At 39.7% G+C, this 15,055-nt stretch overlaps 2 protein-coding genes across 3 annotated transcripts; one reads left to right on the top strand and one right to left on the bottom strand.

The window, feature by feature from the left end:
• Window positions 1–4,253: 4,253 nt before the first annotated feature.
• fignl1 (fidgetin-like 1) lies at window positions 4,254–7,480 on the bottom strand. 2 transcript variants are annotated; one of them, XM_088420651.1, is made up of 2 exons: window positions 7,438–7,480; window positions 4,254–6,828 (listed from the first exon to the last, which is right to left on the bottom strand). In XM_088420651.1, the coding sequence occupies exon 2, from the start codon at window positions 6,809–6,811 to the stop codon at window positions 4,901–4,903; it is 1,911 nt and encodes a 636-aa protein (XP_088276777.1). In that variant the 5' UTR covers window positions 6,812–6,828; window positions 7,438–7,480; the 3' UTR covers window positions 4,254–4,900. The 2 variants fall into 2 exon arrangements, with proteins under 2 accessions (XP_088276777.1, XP_088276776.1); XM_088420650.1 differs by lacking the exon at window positions 7,438–7,480 and adding an exon at window positions 7,194–7,275.
• A 323-nt stretch (window positions 7,481–7,803) lies between these two features.
• Window positions 7,804–14,688, top strand: ttl (tubulin tyrosine ligase). The gene is made up of 7 exons (XM_088422248.1): window positions 7,804–8,520; window positions 8,746–8,824; window positions 8,915–9,147; window positions 10,020–10,155; window positions 10,234–10,503; window positions 11,727–11,870; window positions 13,192–14,688. Exons 1-7 carry the CDS (start codon window positions 8,352–8,354, stop codon window positions 13,385–13,387), a joined length of 1,227 nt encoding a protein of 408 aa, XP_088278374.1. The 5' UTR covers window positions 7,804–8,351; the 3' UTR covers window positions 13,388–14,688.
• The last annotated feature ends 367 nt before the right edge of the window (window positions 14,689–15,055 follow it).

Genomic DNA, 15,055 nt, shown 5'->3' with positions numbered 1-15,055 from the left:
AAACCCTCTTATAACTGGAAATGTGGCTAGGTTATGATTAAACCAAACATTCAAACAAAGGGATATCAGCACAGATCTGCCATCATTTAAAATGTCTCTGATCTACCCCTCATATGGCTCAACTTCCTTTCTAGTAAAATTTTCCTGACATTTTTGTTTTCACCTTACCACAAAATTTACAAGTGTGGGTTATGACCTGTCAACTGGGTCGCACAGGGTGGATCCCCAGGCCAGCATCTCTTAATATCTTCATTGTGCCTGCACAGCAATTCCAGACACCTCCAATGACTAACATGCATGTGCAATGTGTCCATTCACCAGACACACCCATGGGATTGAGATGTTTGGTGTAGGGCCACTCCCCAACTGCTAAGCAAAACCCTTATGATTCGGTAAGTTCCTCAGCAGTTCCTCATTGTCCTGATTTTACATAGGTCGCATCCCATTGTCCCAATTTTGTAAGTCCGGCAAGTCTATTGTTTAAGAGATGCCTATGTCAATCACACAGTTGCCATAGCGAGTTATAAATAATTATGATTAAAAAGGAATTTAAATAATAAGTAATTCTTATGGAGAAGACACTATTTCAGTCAACTGGTCATTTTTACTTACTAAAAAAAAGGTGTTTTTTGTGCCTCTCTCCTGCAGCTGTTGGTATGTCTAAGAGTCTGTGCCTTCACCAGGGAAGTCCCACAGGTCCCAGGAATGGGTGGAGCAAAGACCATGTTTCTAGTTTCATTTTTTTTATTTTTGGGGAATTTTTTTATTCTAAAATGCCTAATTTTTCAGCAATTTTGGATCATGTTTTTAGGTTGTTCCTGTGTTTTCCTCTTCCATTTTATTATTCATACTACAGTTGGAAATGAAAGAAAACCACTCTAATTTATCACGTGTATTCACATTTGAATCTATTTTTTACAACAAGAAGTGTTTTGGGGTATATAGTATTGGGTAAAAATTACCCGGCAAGAGTGATGGTGTTACTTTTTATAGCGAAAGTGTTCTAGGGTTAAACTTTTCACGTTCACATTAACATCATACCAGAACTAGAACTATCTCCTGCTTCCAGTCAATCATGGCAACTGAAGACATATTGCAGCAAGTTGATTTTTATGGCGGCACCTTCCCAATGTGAGACAGCATGTCATGTTGTGCCAGCTGACTTCTATTTAATTAACAAAGTTTATATTTTTTTAATAAAGTGCTCAGAGTCCACAATCAATAGCTACTATACATACAGAAGCAATAGAAAGTGAGTATAGTACTCAAGTATGCCTTTGATTGGAGCTGCTTTCAATGACTACTCACACAGGACAGCATCCCAAATGTCTATATACAGTAATAGTAATTCAATGCATGAAACAGCAATGACTATTCCGTGAGCTCATTGCAAGGGAGTACGTGGAAACATTTTATTATATACTGTATTGATAAAGCAAAGTCAGAACAGCTGCATGTCAAGTCAAGTTGCAGGGGAAGGGGATACAAATGTTACTACATTGGCGAAACACCGGGAGAAAGCCAAAAAGGCTGGATCATGGTGAGTGCATTGACCAGTTTAGCATTGGAATCTGGTAACCAGAGTTTATATATAAATGCTCACTAGTTTAGTTGTATTTAGTAATGTAGCTTTTCGTGAATTTTGCTTCTTACTATTTGAACATGCATCTGCTGGTGGAATTCACTCAAGCCCATTCTGTCCCAATAATGTAAATTGACAGGAAGACATTAAAATGTTGGCATTGCAAATTGTTCATCCTTTTCTATGTGCCTGTTGTAGATGTGGCTGTGACACAGGGACACATTTGCACACAGGTAGACGTGTCTGTTTAAAAAAAAAAAAAAAAAAAGGCTTCACGTTAAATTGCTGTGTTGGTACACTATTTGTGGATGCATGGTCTTTGCTGCTCAAAGAAAAACATAATGGACAAAAAGAAAAACTCGGGCTTAAAGTTTGACATTTGCGCGTGGTTAAGTTGCCATACATCTTGTGTTTAAAGTGACGAAAATTAAATCGAAATTTGACAGAAGGTGCAAGTTTTACAATTAAAAAAAAAAAGACTGAATATCTGCTACCAACATAATGAGTGAATGAGACATGACCCTTATTCATTCACTGCTAAACTGGGAAAAAAAAAAAAAAAAAAAGTTTTACATTAGAGTTGTCAAGATGAACCTCTTTGTGGACAACTACTTGATTATCAAAGTAATCAAAATCTATTTTAAGAATTGAATAATAGAGACATTTTTAAAATTAAATTACCAAAACACTTTGTCAGCCACTCAACAGTAATCATTCCTTAATTTTTGTAGACCTTCATAAACAGACTGATTATTATTACGTGTTTAATCAAAACATTTGCAAACATCTGCATTTACTTCAGAAAACAATAACTAAACTAGATGCTGAATCACTTTCAAAAAGGTTAATGTGTAGCCTACCACATGAATCCCTTATGTTACAATATACTGTATTGTTTAATTGTAGTTTACTTACTTTTTAATCACTAAATCATACCAGATACACAACAATAAGCAATACTTGCGAGGCAAATTGGAGCGATGAGCAGGAAATGGAGAAAATTGTTTTATAATACACTTTCTTGCGAAATACAATTTTGTCCCACTATTCGATGGGATAATCCATAGATTCCAAAATATTGATGTGAAAGGCCTAGTACACCGTATAGTCATATTATCATATCCTTGTTCTGTAAATTCCAATGCTGTTGATGGCGATGTTAAAATGCTGAATTTCGAACGCAGTATTTCAAAAGGAGCAGAGTAAAATGTATTTGGTGAGGAAAAAAGCCATTAATTGAAAATATTTGATGTATTGGTTAATATACCTTCTTCATGTGTCAACAACGCCACAGTAGAAATTTAGAGAACAAGCTAACACCATATGTCACAGTTTGGAGTCCATACTCAGCACATCCCAGACAGCACCAGAGGAATTCTGCGCATCTGTCTCAGTCCAGCTGTGAGGAGTCCCCGTGATGCCAACTGGGGGGCGAAGTGTGTTGTGTGACCACTCTCGCTGCTTGGCGAAACCAACAAAGTTTAAATACGGTGGCCAGCCACACAAGTCTTAAATATTAATGAAGGACTTGACAAAAAGATGAAAAATGAATGAAAGTCTTTTTTTCATGGCCTTCCAGATTTGCAAAGATCATTTCATTAAAATTACATGACAACTTCATTTCATGTGTGTGCACTCTATAATTGTCCGCTTCCAGAGGGGCATGCGTGTGACCAAGCAGGCTCATGGCTCAAGAGCCTTCATCAGATTGTGGTCAGCTTCACTTTCTTAAGAGTGGCGGGGTGGTCAGGAACGTGGGAGGTATCATGTGAGTCGGTACTCTTCAAATATTGTGGAACACTTGCTCATTGAGCGAAATGTGTTGCAGTAACACATTGTCCTACACTGTCCCTGCTTTCTTTATGACTAAGAGGAAGAGAGGAACGCAAGAGGACAGCTCTCAGGATACTCTTTGTGTTACTCAACTTCCGTGGACATGATGAACTCATCCTTCTTTTGGAGCGTGTTACAAGTGTCACACGGATGCATGGGGCAAACGCTGTTGAAGCGATGTTTGTTGCTCTACATGTGTTTTTAAACACACACACACATATATATCATTTTATTTTGTTATTCTCACTATTTTTCCTGCGGTTTTTCTTTTCAAGTCGGATCGGTCAGAAAAAAAGGAATTCAATTTAGTATAAACAACAATTTCAACCTCTATCACATCGATTTTCATTTATGACTGCGCTGTATCCATTGTAAGTTAACCTTGCTTTTTCTAAATATATTTCCTAATTTGGACTAGACAAAAAAAAAAAAGGAATCACACACAAAAAGAAAAGATCAAGCTCTAAATGGATTTTGGCTTTGGCGGGTATTTTTGAGAAGGTAAACCCCGCGACCGTATCTTTAAAACAAATTCTAGAGTTCTGCTTAAGGATTGTTTCAAAATGAAGGTGAAACAAGAATTTAGGAAGGTCTCAAGTGCTAAAGTAATTGATTACTTTAGGTACTTAATAACATCTGCAGTAATTGATCATTACAGAACTTATTACTCTAAGTAATTGGCTAATTTAATATTTAAACCATCAAATACCAGCCATTTTAAGACACTTCTTTAGCCAAACGCTTGAAAAACAAAAACAAAAAAAAACATCTCTGGGACACTTAGAATACCTAAAAATGTATCTTTGGGAATGAATGAGTTAAGAAAGGCATAAAAATGTACAACTCAGACACGTAAGAATTTTATTTTAGAAAACACTGTAACACAAACCACAGAGGTACCACAAAGGTACATTGGAACATTGTTAATACTCTGTTCAGTATTTCATAAATAAAATATATAACAACACTTAAATAGCTTAAATTTGCTTTTCAGCTATATTTATTCAGCTACCACTAATGATAGAAAGTGATGAAAAATTCAAACTTCTGGTCTTAAAGGGAATACCCACAAATGTTCTTGAAATATTCTAATATAAACTAAACATTCTGAATAATATTGTGTTTATAGAATATGAACTAAAACAATAATATTCACCTGTATTCATCTATATCAATGAGCAGCCATTTTCCCATTTGTTGGAAATGACAGGTTGACCAGGTATCAGTTATCCAATCACAACTCACTTGCAAATGTTGCATAAACAAACTTGGAAAACAGGTGAGCCGCGAATGTCATGACCTGAAAAACTGTGATGTAATTTTCAGGTGACAAGTGATAAAATGGCTGCCCCGAGATTAAAACAGGTGGATTTTGCTGAATAATTAACATTCCATAGACTATTGGGGGCACACAGAACATATTATTGTTAGAAAAATGTTTTTTGACTTTTCCCCTTATTTTTAAGTGTATTTTCTGGAATGATTTCATCGGCCACTTCCAAAGGTCTTATTCCACTCCTCATACATTCCCAGGTCCTTAGAAGAGACGCTGGGTCGCACAGTCTTCAGAGCTTCTTGGAAGTCGCTGTAAAGAATTGGACGGACCTGCTCAGCTGTGATGGTGGCGATGTCGTCTAGCCGGATGCTGCGTATGGGTCCCAGGGCTGCCTCCCGACACAGTTGTGTCATGTCCGCCCCGGAGAAGCCGTCTGTGTTTGCTACAATGTGCTCCAGCTCCTCTGCTGTCAGCTGGTTCTTCTCCCGAGACATCAGGTTGGTGATAATCTGCTGCCGCGCAAGGCCCTCTGGAAGGGGGATGTACAATCTTTTGGCCAGGCGACGACGGGCGGCCTCATCTATTTCCTGGGGTCGGTTGGTGGCCCCCACTACCAGGATTCGGTCTTCTGCGGCCGTGGTGGCTCCATCCAGCTGAATCAGAAACTCTGTCTTGATTCTGCGTGAACAGGCCTGCTCCCCGTCGGTGCGCTGCGACAACAGCGAGTCAATTTCATCGATGAAAATAACAGCAGGCTGGTGACAGCGAGCGACGGCAAACAAGGCCCGTACCAATTTTTCACTCTCGCCCATCCATTTGGACATAAGCGAGGACGCGCTGATGCTGAAAAACGTGGCACCTGACTGGCAAGCAATGCATTTGCCGATCAAGGTCTTCCCAGTCCCGGGGGGTCCAAACAGTAGAATTCCCTTAGGTGGACCACGGAGGCCTGTAAAGATGTCAGGCCTCAACATTGGCCAAACAACAACCTCCTTTATAGTGGTTTTGGCAAATTCTAGGCCAGCTATGTCCTCCCACACCACAGGAGGCCCATGGTCCATGATCTCACTCATAATCAACTCCACTATCTTTGGCTCAAGATGTTTATCCTGCATCGGATTTTGCTGATTGGAGGCGAGCTTCGGCGCGCCCTCCTCTTCCTCCTGCCGCGGCATGGGTGGCACAAATTTAGAAAAAGCACCTCGAGGCCTGTTTGCTCCCAGCGATTTCTTCACAGGTGCTGCCGCCGCACAAGTCGCTGATCTTTGGGGCTGATGGGAATGTTTCTTTTGCTGATCCACAATTAACTGCTCACGGGCTGTTTTGAAGACATTGGGAAGTTTTGGGTCGCTCCTGCTTTGTGGCCCCCTGTCGTCACTTGCCTCAGGGTTGTAAAAATTCTTCCGTTTCGATGGATTGGAGGTGTGGAATAGGCCGGACTGATAAGTGCTGTTTGCAGGGCGCGTGTTGCTCTGAAAAGGAACTGACGAGGGATGACTAAACACCGGCTGCACTTGGGTGTTTGGACGGGAAGATGATAAGATATTATCTGTCCTGCCCTCAGTGGATTTTGGTCTATCCACATAAACGGTGGCTGTGTTGTTAACCTCTATTTTGGCTTGTGGTGGCCAATTAGGTCTGAAGGATGCACCCTCTGACTTGCCTGTAGCAATGGAAACAGACGAGGAGCTGCTGCTGCTGCTGTTCTCTTGTCCAACAGATATGCTAACATCTGCTGGTGCCACTAGGGATACATCTCGCTCCTCCCTTGCTTGAATTATCTTCTGCACGCAGGGCAAGTCGAGCATGCGCTCAATGGTGAGGGATGACTCCCATTTGTCGCTGTGGTTCTTCTGATTACGGGCCAGATGAAGTGCGCTCTCTGCATAGTTGTTAAGCCCCGTGCGGGGGTCATCCGAGTCCAGCACTGCAGCATAACGCTCCGAGTAGGTCCTGAGCAGGCTGCCCATGGCGGCCTCTGAGAGGTGGGAACTTGCCCATGCATACTGAATGGAGAGGATGTGGGCCCGGTAGGCATCTGCCGTCTGTTCAGGTGTACAATTGCCAGAAGAAATGTCAAAGGACCTTCTCTGCCATTCGTCCAGGTGTGCGCCACTCATGGCTGGGCTGTTGTATCCTGGTGAAGAAGATGAAGCAAAAGTGATGAAAAATGCAACACTTCAGCCATGGTTATCGTTATTCTGCAGTTTTATAACGCTCCAAACACAATAGGTCATGTTTTATACAGATTACATAAGAAGTTAATGTGTAGTAAACTTCTTTTGAATTTTACTCAGTATGATGTGTAAATCCGATTTAAAAGTGGATGCATTGCTAACCAGTTGACTATAGTCTGCGTGCAACACGGTGAACATCATAAAATAAACGCAGCGCAAAGCTTCTAAATAAGCGTTCAACTTATTAGCGACTTTTATTTTTTACGAAAAACAATAACCACATAAGCTAGTTTTACGCATATGAAGTAGGTAGTTTAGCACGTACGTTTGAAAACTCTTTGCTCCCGCTAACATTTGCCATCTCTCCACACGACTTCCGGTCGATTTGAAGGCGGCCGGCAGTGAACAAAAAAGTGAAATAAATTTGGTTGAGCAATTGTCATATAGTTATATATAACAGGAAGTATAAAATTAAATTATGAAAACAGTTTACATTTTCTTTTTGCTTATGCACAAACACTTAAACAATCAACTAATTACATTACAATCAACATTTATTGTTCACTTACCAAAGAACTCCAAATCGTTAACTTGTTCCGGCCATACGACTGTGCAAACACTAACGGCTATTAGGTACAGTACTGAAACCTGCAGTGCCACCTTGTGTTGAAAAGTTCATAAAACCGTATTGGTCAATGTTTATTTCGTCTTTTCTTTGCATTCTGGGAGTAGTAGTCGTTGTTACACATAATATACACGTTTACGCACGTAAACTAACGACGTTATTTAAACAAAACACTATATGTGTATAAAATTATTCATAAAATACTTTAGGTGTATTAATACGTTATTTAAACATTTTAAATATGTATTCATGTGTTTTGATTGTGAACAAAAACTACACTAACCATAACTGAGGGGGTTTTCAAGCCATCGACAGGAGACAGCTTCGAAATGGGAACGCATGTCGTTTTTGCATAAATAAACGCTAATTCTTGATAGCTTTTACGATGACCCATTTAGATGAATATCATCGATTGTAATTATTTAGAATCGTAACATTTTGTAAATCAGTTCAGACATTTTAGCAGCAGTCCGTCTGAGTCAAAAAACCGGATGCCAACAGCTATTCGGCCCACATTGGACTAGTCGGTCGGACTGCTGTCTGCTCTGCATCTCGCAGTCACACCCTTGTCTGTTACTGGACACTGCTGGCTGGATGGCTGTTGAGTAATACGTCTTTGCATTTTCAGTGTTATGTTTGTTGTTGTTGTTACGTCGTGGCGCCATGCGTGCATTAGGCATTGATCCTTTGATTTGGATGTGAAGTGAACGTTTGGACTGAATATGACTGACTCATCTTCACTATGGCCCGGTCAGAGGAGATAACACTTGACCTTCTGTGTGTTGCTCTGCCTACCAGACAAGCAACTCTTTAGAAAGAAAAGTTTTCCATATTCCTATTTCCATCCACCGTGGAACAATGGCCTCTCAAATGTACACTTTTGTCACCCGGGACGACAACAGCACGGTTTATGCCGAAGTTTCCAAAATCCTCCTTTCTACCGGGCAGTGGAAGAGGCTGAAAAGAGACAACCCCAGATTCAATTTGATGCTCGGCGAACGGAACAGACTGCCATTTGGACGTCTAGGTAATGTGTGTTTTCCCAATTGTTTATAATGCTGAAAAGAGAATCTGCATGTTACATTTGGTGTCCACCCACTCAAGACGAAACAACTGCAGTGACTGTGCAAGACTGCTCGCCCCTGCGTCGTATGGAAGATCAGTGATTCCATCAGTGAATCGTAGTTACTGAGCAATTTTCTTAACATTCAAGTCTGTGTTAAAACGGGTTTTACTGGGACTTTATGTTTAGGTCATGAACCAGGACTGGTGCAGCTGGTGAATTACTACAGAGGAGCAGACAAGCTTTGTAGGAAGGCATCTCTGGTCAAGTATGTTTCTTACTAATTTACCAATCTGTTTTTTTTCTGCCAATGAATTATTCAAAATGTTTACATTAGCTCCCACTTTTAAATCATCAGGCTAATAAAGACCAGCCCAGAGCTCTCTGATTCGTCTAACTGGTTTCCGGAATCCTACATCATCTATCCCACCAACCTCAACACTCCTGTTGCTCCTGCTACAAATGGCCTCAGCCATCTGAAGAGCAATCCCAAGACGGATGAGAGAGAAGTGTTTTTGGCTTCCTACCATTCCAAAAAAGAAAGTGGGGAGGGAAGCGTGTGGATAGCCAAGTCATCTGCTGGAGCTAAAGGTAGAATCTTTACTACATCTTTTGTCCGACTCAAGTTTCTCTCTAATATTTGGTGAGAGAGTGCCTCCACTTGTAAATCTAGAAACGTTTTCCACAAATGAGACTCTTAACAATTGAAGATTAATTGATTGTTCCATTCGAATTTTACCATCTCTTGGAACTACAAATAATTGCGGACTTAAGGAGCCCGGTGTGGGAGGAAGCCGGAGTGCCCAGAGAAGGCCGGAGCGAGGTGGATTTGAACTCGGGTCCCTGAACTATGAGGAGGCGCTAGTCACAGCGCCACTGAGCCACTGAATAACGTTTATTGAGTGTAATTAAGTATAATTATTATGAAAGGACAAGTGAGCGTAGGACAGGACAAACAAAAGCCATGTTCACCACAAAGCTAACTTAAATGTAAAGTAGTGCATCAGCAGAAAGAGAGTGATAAAATGATACACTTGACCAGCACTCTATCTGCAAATTGCGCTACAGCGGCTGGGAATCGAATTAGAGCAGAAGGAGCCAACTATAAATGGTTAACAGTGGATTAGGAAGAACACTGTGCTGATAAAGCACATACACAATAAGTGTGCATTCAATTTTCCTTAACTTTAGTGTTCCACTTCTGAGCATGTGGCATATAGAAAGCCGTCTGAGCATTTATTCAATATCCATCCTTCCATCCATTCATTTTCTATTGCTGCTAATCCTCTCAAATGCCAACCTTGATATCCAAATGTAGATAATGCACTAGTACAGTCGTTGTTTGAACCAATAAAGCCATTCTGTACAATGGTAGAACTGCTACAATGTACTTGGAAAACAAATATTCAAGTGACATCTCTATAATGCCATGCAGCTTAGGACAACAACATTTTGTCCAACAGGTGCTGGCATTCTGATATCACATGACGCTAACCAACTACTGCAGTACATTGACAATCAAGGACAGGTTCATGTTATTCAGAAGTACCTGGAGAAACCTTTACTTCTGCAGCCTGGATATCGGAAGTTTGACATCAGGTAAGTCTTGAATTCAAGACACTCACAGAGGAAGTCGGCACTCGTCATCATTAACAGTAAATTATACGGTGCTACTAGGAGCTGGGTTCTTGTGGACCACCATTATAACATCTATCTGTATCGAGAGGGAGTTCTGCGGACTTCTTCTGAGCCGTACAATAGCTCCAACCTCCAGGACATGACCAGCCACCTGACCAACCACTGCATCCAGAAGGAGCACTCCCAGAACTACGGTCGCTATGAGGAAGGGAACGAGATGTTCTTTGATGACTTTCGTCTGTACCTGCTCAACACTCATAACGTCACCCTGGAGTCCACCATTTTACCTCAGATCAAGCAAATCATCAAGTTAGTCCACATGGCTTTCTTTCATTTTTGATGACAAAACTGATGAAAATAAGCACTGAGTATGTACTGCATATAGCGGGGTTAGCAACCAAGCCCTCCCACAAATATTAAAAAAAATAAATAGCAGATGTGGTTTTTTTGTTATGGTTTAAATATAATATCTGTTAAACTCATTGTACAACAATACCTTTCAACAATTAACAGCTTAGGGATCAATATGTACATAGAGAAAGATATTAAAAGATTTTGTACCTTTTTCGCTGAGTCATGCAACCCAACAAGTTAGCAACTTCATTCAGCAAATTAATATGAACTGGCTCTGGGAAGCTAACAGTGAAATTAGACAAATAGGATAGCCATTTTCTTAATGGGTGCACAGGCTCTCCAGAGACTCAACTATTAGTTATACAAACTAGCAATTACAAGTCATTTTTGCTTAATAAAGAAAGCTTTTCACTTGTTGCAATGTTCTACTTTTTTCCTCTATTGCTTAGACCACAAACTCATACACGCTTTGTAACATTTGTTTTTTTACACCATGTGCTTAACACATGGAGTGGAAAATGCTGGAGGCGTGTTCATTAAACAAATCATTTAGTAATTAATTTTAAGTTCGAGCAGAGTGGTTATCAGTATGAATATTAAAAAAAAGTACTGCAATAATGTTTTGTTGTTGCTTTTTTATGAAGCGTGTCAAAACTATAAACTATATGTTTATATATTTAATGCAGCCACTTTGTTTCATAAAATACTGTAGATGGAATGTCAACACCTTCATTTATATTTCTCGCTGTCATTACTATTTTATGTTCTTTGTGCAGTGTAATTGTACTACTGGCAGCAAAACAGTCCCAGCACTGTTGTCACCAGCATCAGGTTTAGCATATGTTTTTGGATTCAAAAATAGGTGCTTGAGTTATGTGGGAGTCAGTAAGAGCCAATACATCATGGAGCATGCCCAGGCTTTCTGTTGATAATGAATTATTGATCTTTAATGTTTACAACACCAGCTGACCTAACCTCCTATCATCAACAGCATTGTGCCGTTTCAAAAGTCAACACAAGTTGCCCCCAAAAAGACAAAATATACGATTATTCGTCTTTGGTCGATTTAACTTTTTTTTTTCTTTAAATAGGTATTGGCCAATTGACACAATTATATTTTTGATATTTAGAATTTGCATGTAATCGCTGTTTTTGCATTTGCATATGTTGTTTTGCAGGAGCTGTCTGAATTGCATTGAACCAGCCATTAGCACCAAACATCTCTCTTACCAGAGCTTCCAGTTGTTTGGATTTGACTTTATGGTGGATGTGAACTTCAAAGTGTGGCTCATTGAGATCAACGGAGCACCCGCCTGTGCACAGTCAGTGCCAACATGTTTAGTAATTGTAGAAAAAGAGCTTTGCACAAGTACAATTGTTGTGGCTGTTAAATTTGTGTGATTTTATGCTGATTACAATTGGTTTAGGAAGCCGCAGGTGGGTAGTAAGGGTCTACATATACAGTTCTCTGTTGTATTTACTTAGTAACTTTTTGGATAAATTATCTGAGTCAAAGTAGTTCTAATTCAACTTAGGTTGCGGGGAAAAAAGTCAACCAAGTCTGGTAAGTCAACTTTAAAAATAGGTAGATGAAAAATATCTGCCTCGCAGCTCTGCTGGAACCGTGTTTGCTCCTTCATTTTCCACACGGACCTTTCTTGCACACGTACGCAGTGTCTAAGGCAGCAGTGAAAAGTGAGAAAGATTCCTATCAGAAACAGGATATCACTAGTTGGGGATCATTTCCAATGGGAATAAATGTGTGGCAAAACAGTGACAAAAATAATGTTCAATTATCGCAAAGTCAAAAACACATACCAAAGCAGTCCTTTTAGGGGAAAATAAATCTTACATGTAAAAACCATCTTTACATACAACTCCATGTCTTGTCTTGGCCAAATGGCTGATACTATTTGTGTGCTTAAAAACACTTTCTGATTTAGTAGTGAGCATTCTTTCATTAAAGGCAATTTTAGCGCCTGGATCTTCAGCACACAAAAGAAAGAACTTCCCAAAAAGCACGGGGGCTGTATTAGCCAATATAACCTAACTACAATTTTTAGTGGCTCAGTTTGTGGTGTTCACATTTCAACCAATAGGGGGAAGTTAAGCAGCAAACGTGACTCGTCTGCTCATCTGGAAGTAGAAGAAAAGAACATGAAGTTGTTGATCAAATAATAGCAAACAGACACCTCCACTTTCAAGTTTACTCATGAAATATTGTTGAAACATCATCTGTAAGTAGTAATGGCCAAGCGGGGCTTTGTTGGAGTGCCAAATCTTTTCACAAACTCCGGTTCATTGCTCGGGGCCTCAATGACGCACCTTAAGGAGGACATCTAGGTCTTTAAATGAAGCGCAACAAAGTCATATTATTTCGCAGCATGCGTATTGAAATGCACATCACTCCAAGCGTTCATAGATCATTTGGAATGTTTATTTTCTATGCACTTTGCAGCTTGACTACACCAGATAAAAGCATGGGTTTGTAGTCAACACATTAATAATAGAAGTAACAATAATAATAGTTACTGAAAATGTGATCCTCTTTTGTAATATTTGCACGGAAACCAACGTAGCTCTTCACTTGATGTCTTACATAACGCTCACTGACTCTGTCTTGTTTTTTTGTTGCTCGTCTAGAAAGCTGTACCCTGAGCTGTGTCAAGGCATAGTGGATGTCGCCATTTCCACCGTCTTCACCCTCAACAACAGTGGCGATTGCTCCTCATCGTCTTCGCCTTATTCGTCCTCTCCGTCCACCCTGTTCTCAAGCAACGCTTGTTCCTCACCCAAGCTGAGAGGGCCGCTTCATGTTGGCCCTTTTACCCGACTCTAAGCACAGGCAAATCATCCACCTCCTCACTGCTTGAGGAGCAGCAAAGGCCATCAATTGTAATCTGAGCGTATATTGTACCTCGTCTTTCACGCATGTGTGTGTTCAAACTAAAGATGGTGTACTGTATTTTTTTTTTTTTAAGAAGAAGAACAACAAGTTAAAAACTTCTATGAGTGTTCTTTAGGGACCGAAATTCTTCCGCGGACAAGTAGTTTGGAGTCTTGAAGAAAGCGTGGACACTTGAGATAAAACTTGTGCCTTACATTTACAGCCGTGTAACTGCTAATGTAGTAACAAGCCACCAAGGTTTCCTGCAAGTCCTTCAGGAGACACGCGTTGGAAATATATTCAGCAGAGAAAGTTCGTGAGCAAGGAGGGCATTCAGGTTACTGCAACTTTATCAAGTAAACACACTCAATACAGGCTCCACCGATGTTGAATTGAGTCAAATGTCTCAATATCTAATGACCGATTTCATATAACAAATGTTTTATTCCTTTAGACATATTAATAATTAGCCCTGCACGTCATCTTGATTTCCTATTCGTATCCCAATTATTTTAGTCTGATGTTTACCTCTGGGGTTTTTTGTTAGTTGTTTCGGTTTGTCTTAGGTCGACAATGCACTGTATTTGAGTTTCGGTCACTCGGTCTGCATTTATTCTGAAGAATGGAGATTGGGTATGTGGGCACCTTAATCCAGATTCTGGAATCTGGATTCCTCTGGAGTATGTATGGAAGACACTGTGTTTTGGATTTATCATTTGAGTCTATTCCTGTATTCATAAGACGATTGTGGTAGCCAAAAAGACGAAAACGCCATTATACAGATAGACTTTTCTTGTTATTTTGGTGACAAATTGGTGACTATTATGTTTGCAGATTTTTAAGAGAAAATGTTTTTAATTGCATTTTTTTCGCATTGGGCAAAAGGTGCCTTAGAGGGGATTGTGTCAAGATAGTTTTCTCTTTTTTTAAAGCATGTGTGTCTACATTGGTGCGAATTTCCATCAACAAACCTTAAATTTCAATGTCCTCTTTATTTCTTTAATTGTACATTCAAATCATGTCTCCATGTTTAACTCTTTTCATGTTTTCATCCCAACCAAAGATGAAATTATGCTGTTTGGGCAATAGATTCTTGTCATGTGCTGTAATCTAAAGAAGTCAATTACCATATTTTAAACTGGGTGACATATAAGGATGTTATGTGTTATATTTTGCTGGTGTGTTTTTCAAATGTTGCATGGTCGTCTGTCATAAACTGTATTGCTAGAATAAAAAAAATTACCCTCGCATAAGCCTTTGTCATTCTAAACTGTAAAACAATGTACGGTAATTCCGTACTTAATTTTGTTTTAAAACAAAGAAAATTGGACCACTGAAAGTAGTGATTTTAAACCATGCGTTTGTGTCAAACAATGCACGAGTATCATGTATTATGTATTTGAATCATTTGAAATTTAGCTTTGAGCGTATTTAATTTAAAAAACAAATACAAGAATTCGTATTAAATTGTAGGTATTCTGTAATATGAATGCTTTTTATTGTTCATACATGCACCAATCAAAGCAGCACTTTCAATTTCGTTGTATACCAGCAATATAAAGACAAAGTCAGTCAATTCTATTTCAAGTTGTATGCATTACCGGAGGACACCATTTTTCC

Source organism: Hippichthys cyanospilos, chromosome 8 (assembly GCF_059441005.1).
Source record: "Hippichthys cyanospilos isolate Australia breed blue-spotted pipefish chromosome 8, RoL_Hcya_1.0, whole genome shotgun sequence".
Lineage (NCBI taxonomy): Eukaryota > Metazoa > Chordata > Actinopteri > Syngnathiformes > Syngnathidae > Hippichthys > Hippichthys cyanospilos.
Note: the sequence above shows the minus strand (reverse complement) of the source record. Positions and strands in the feature narration are given on the sequence as shown.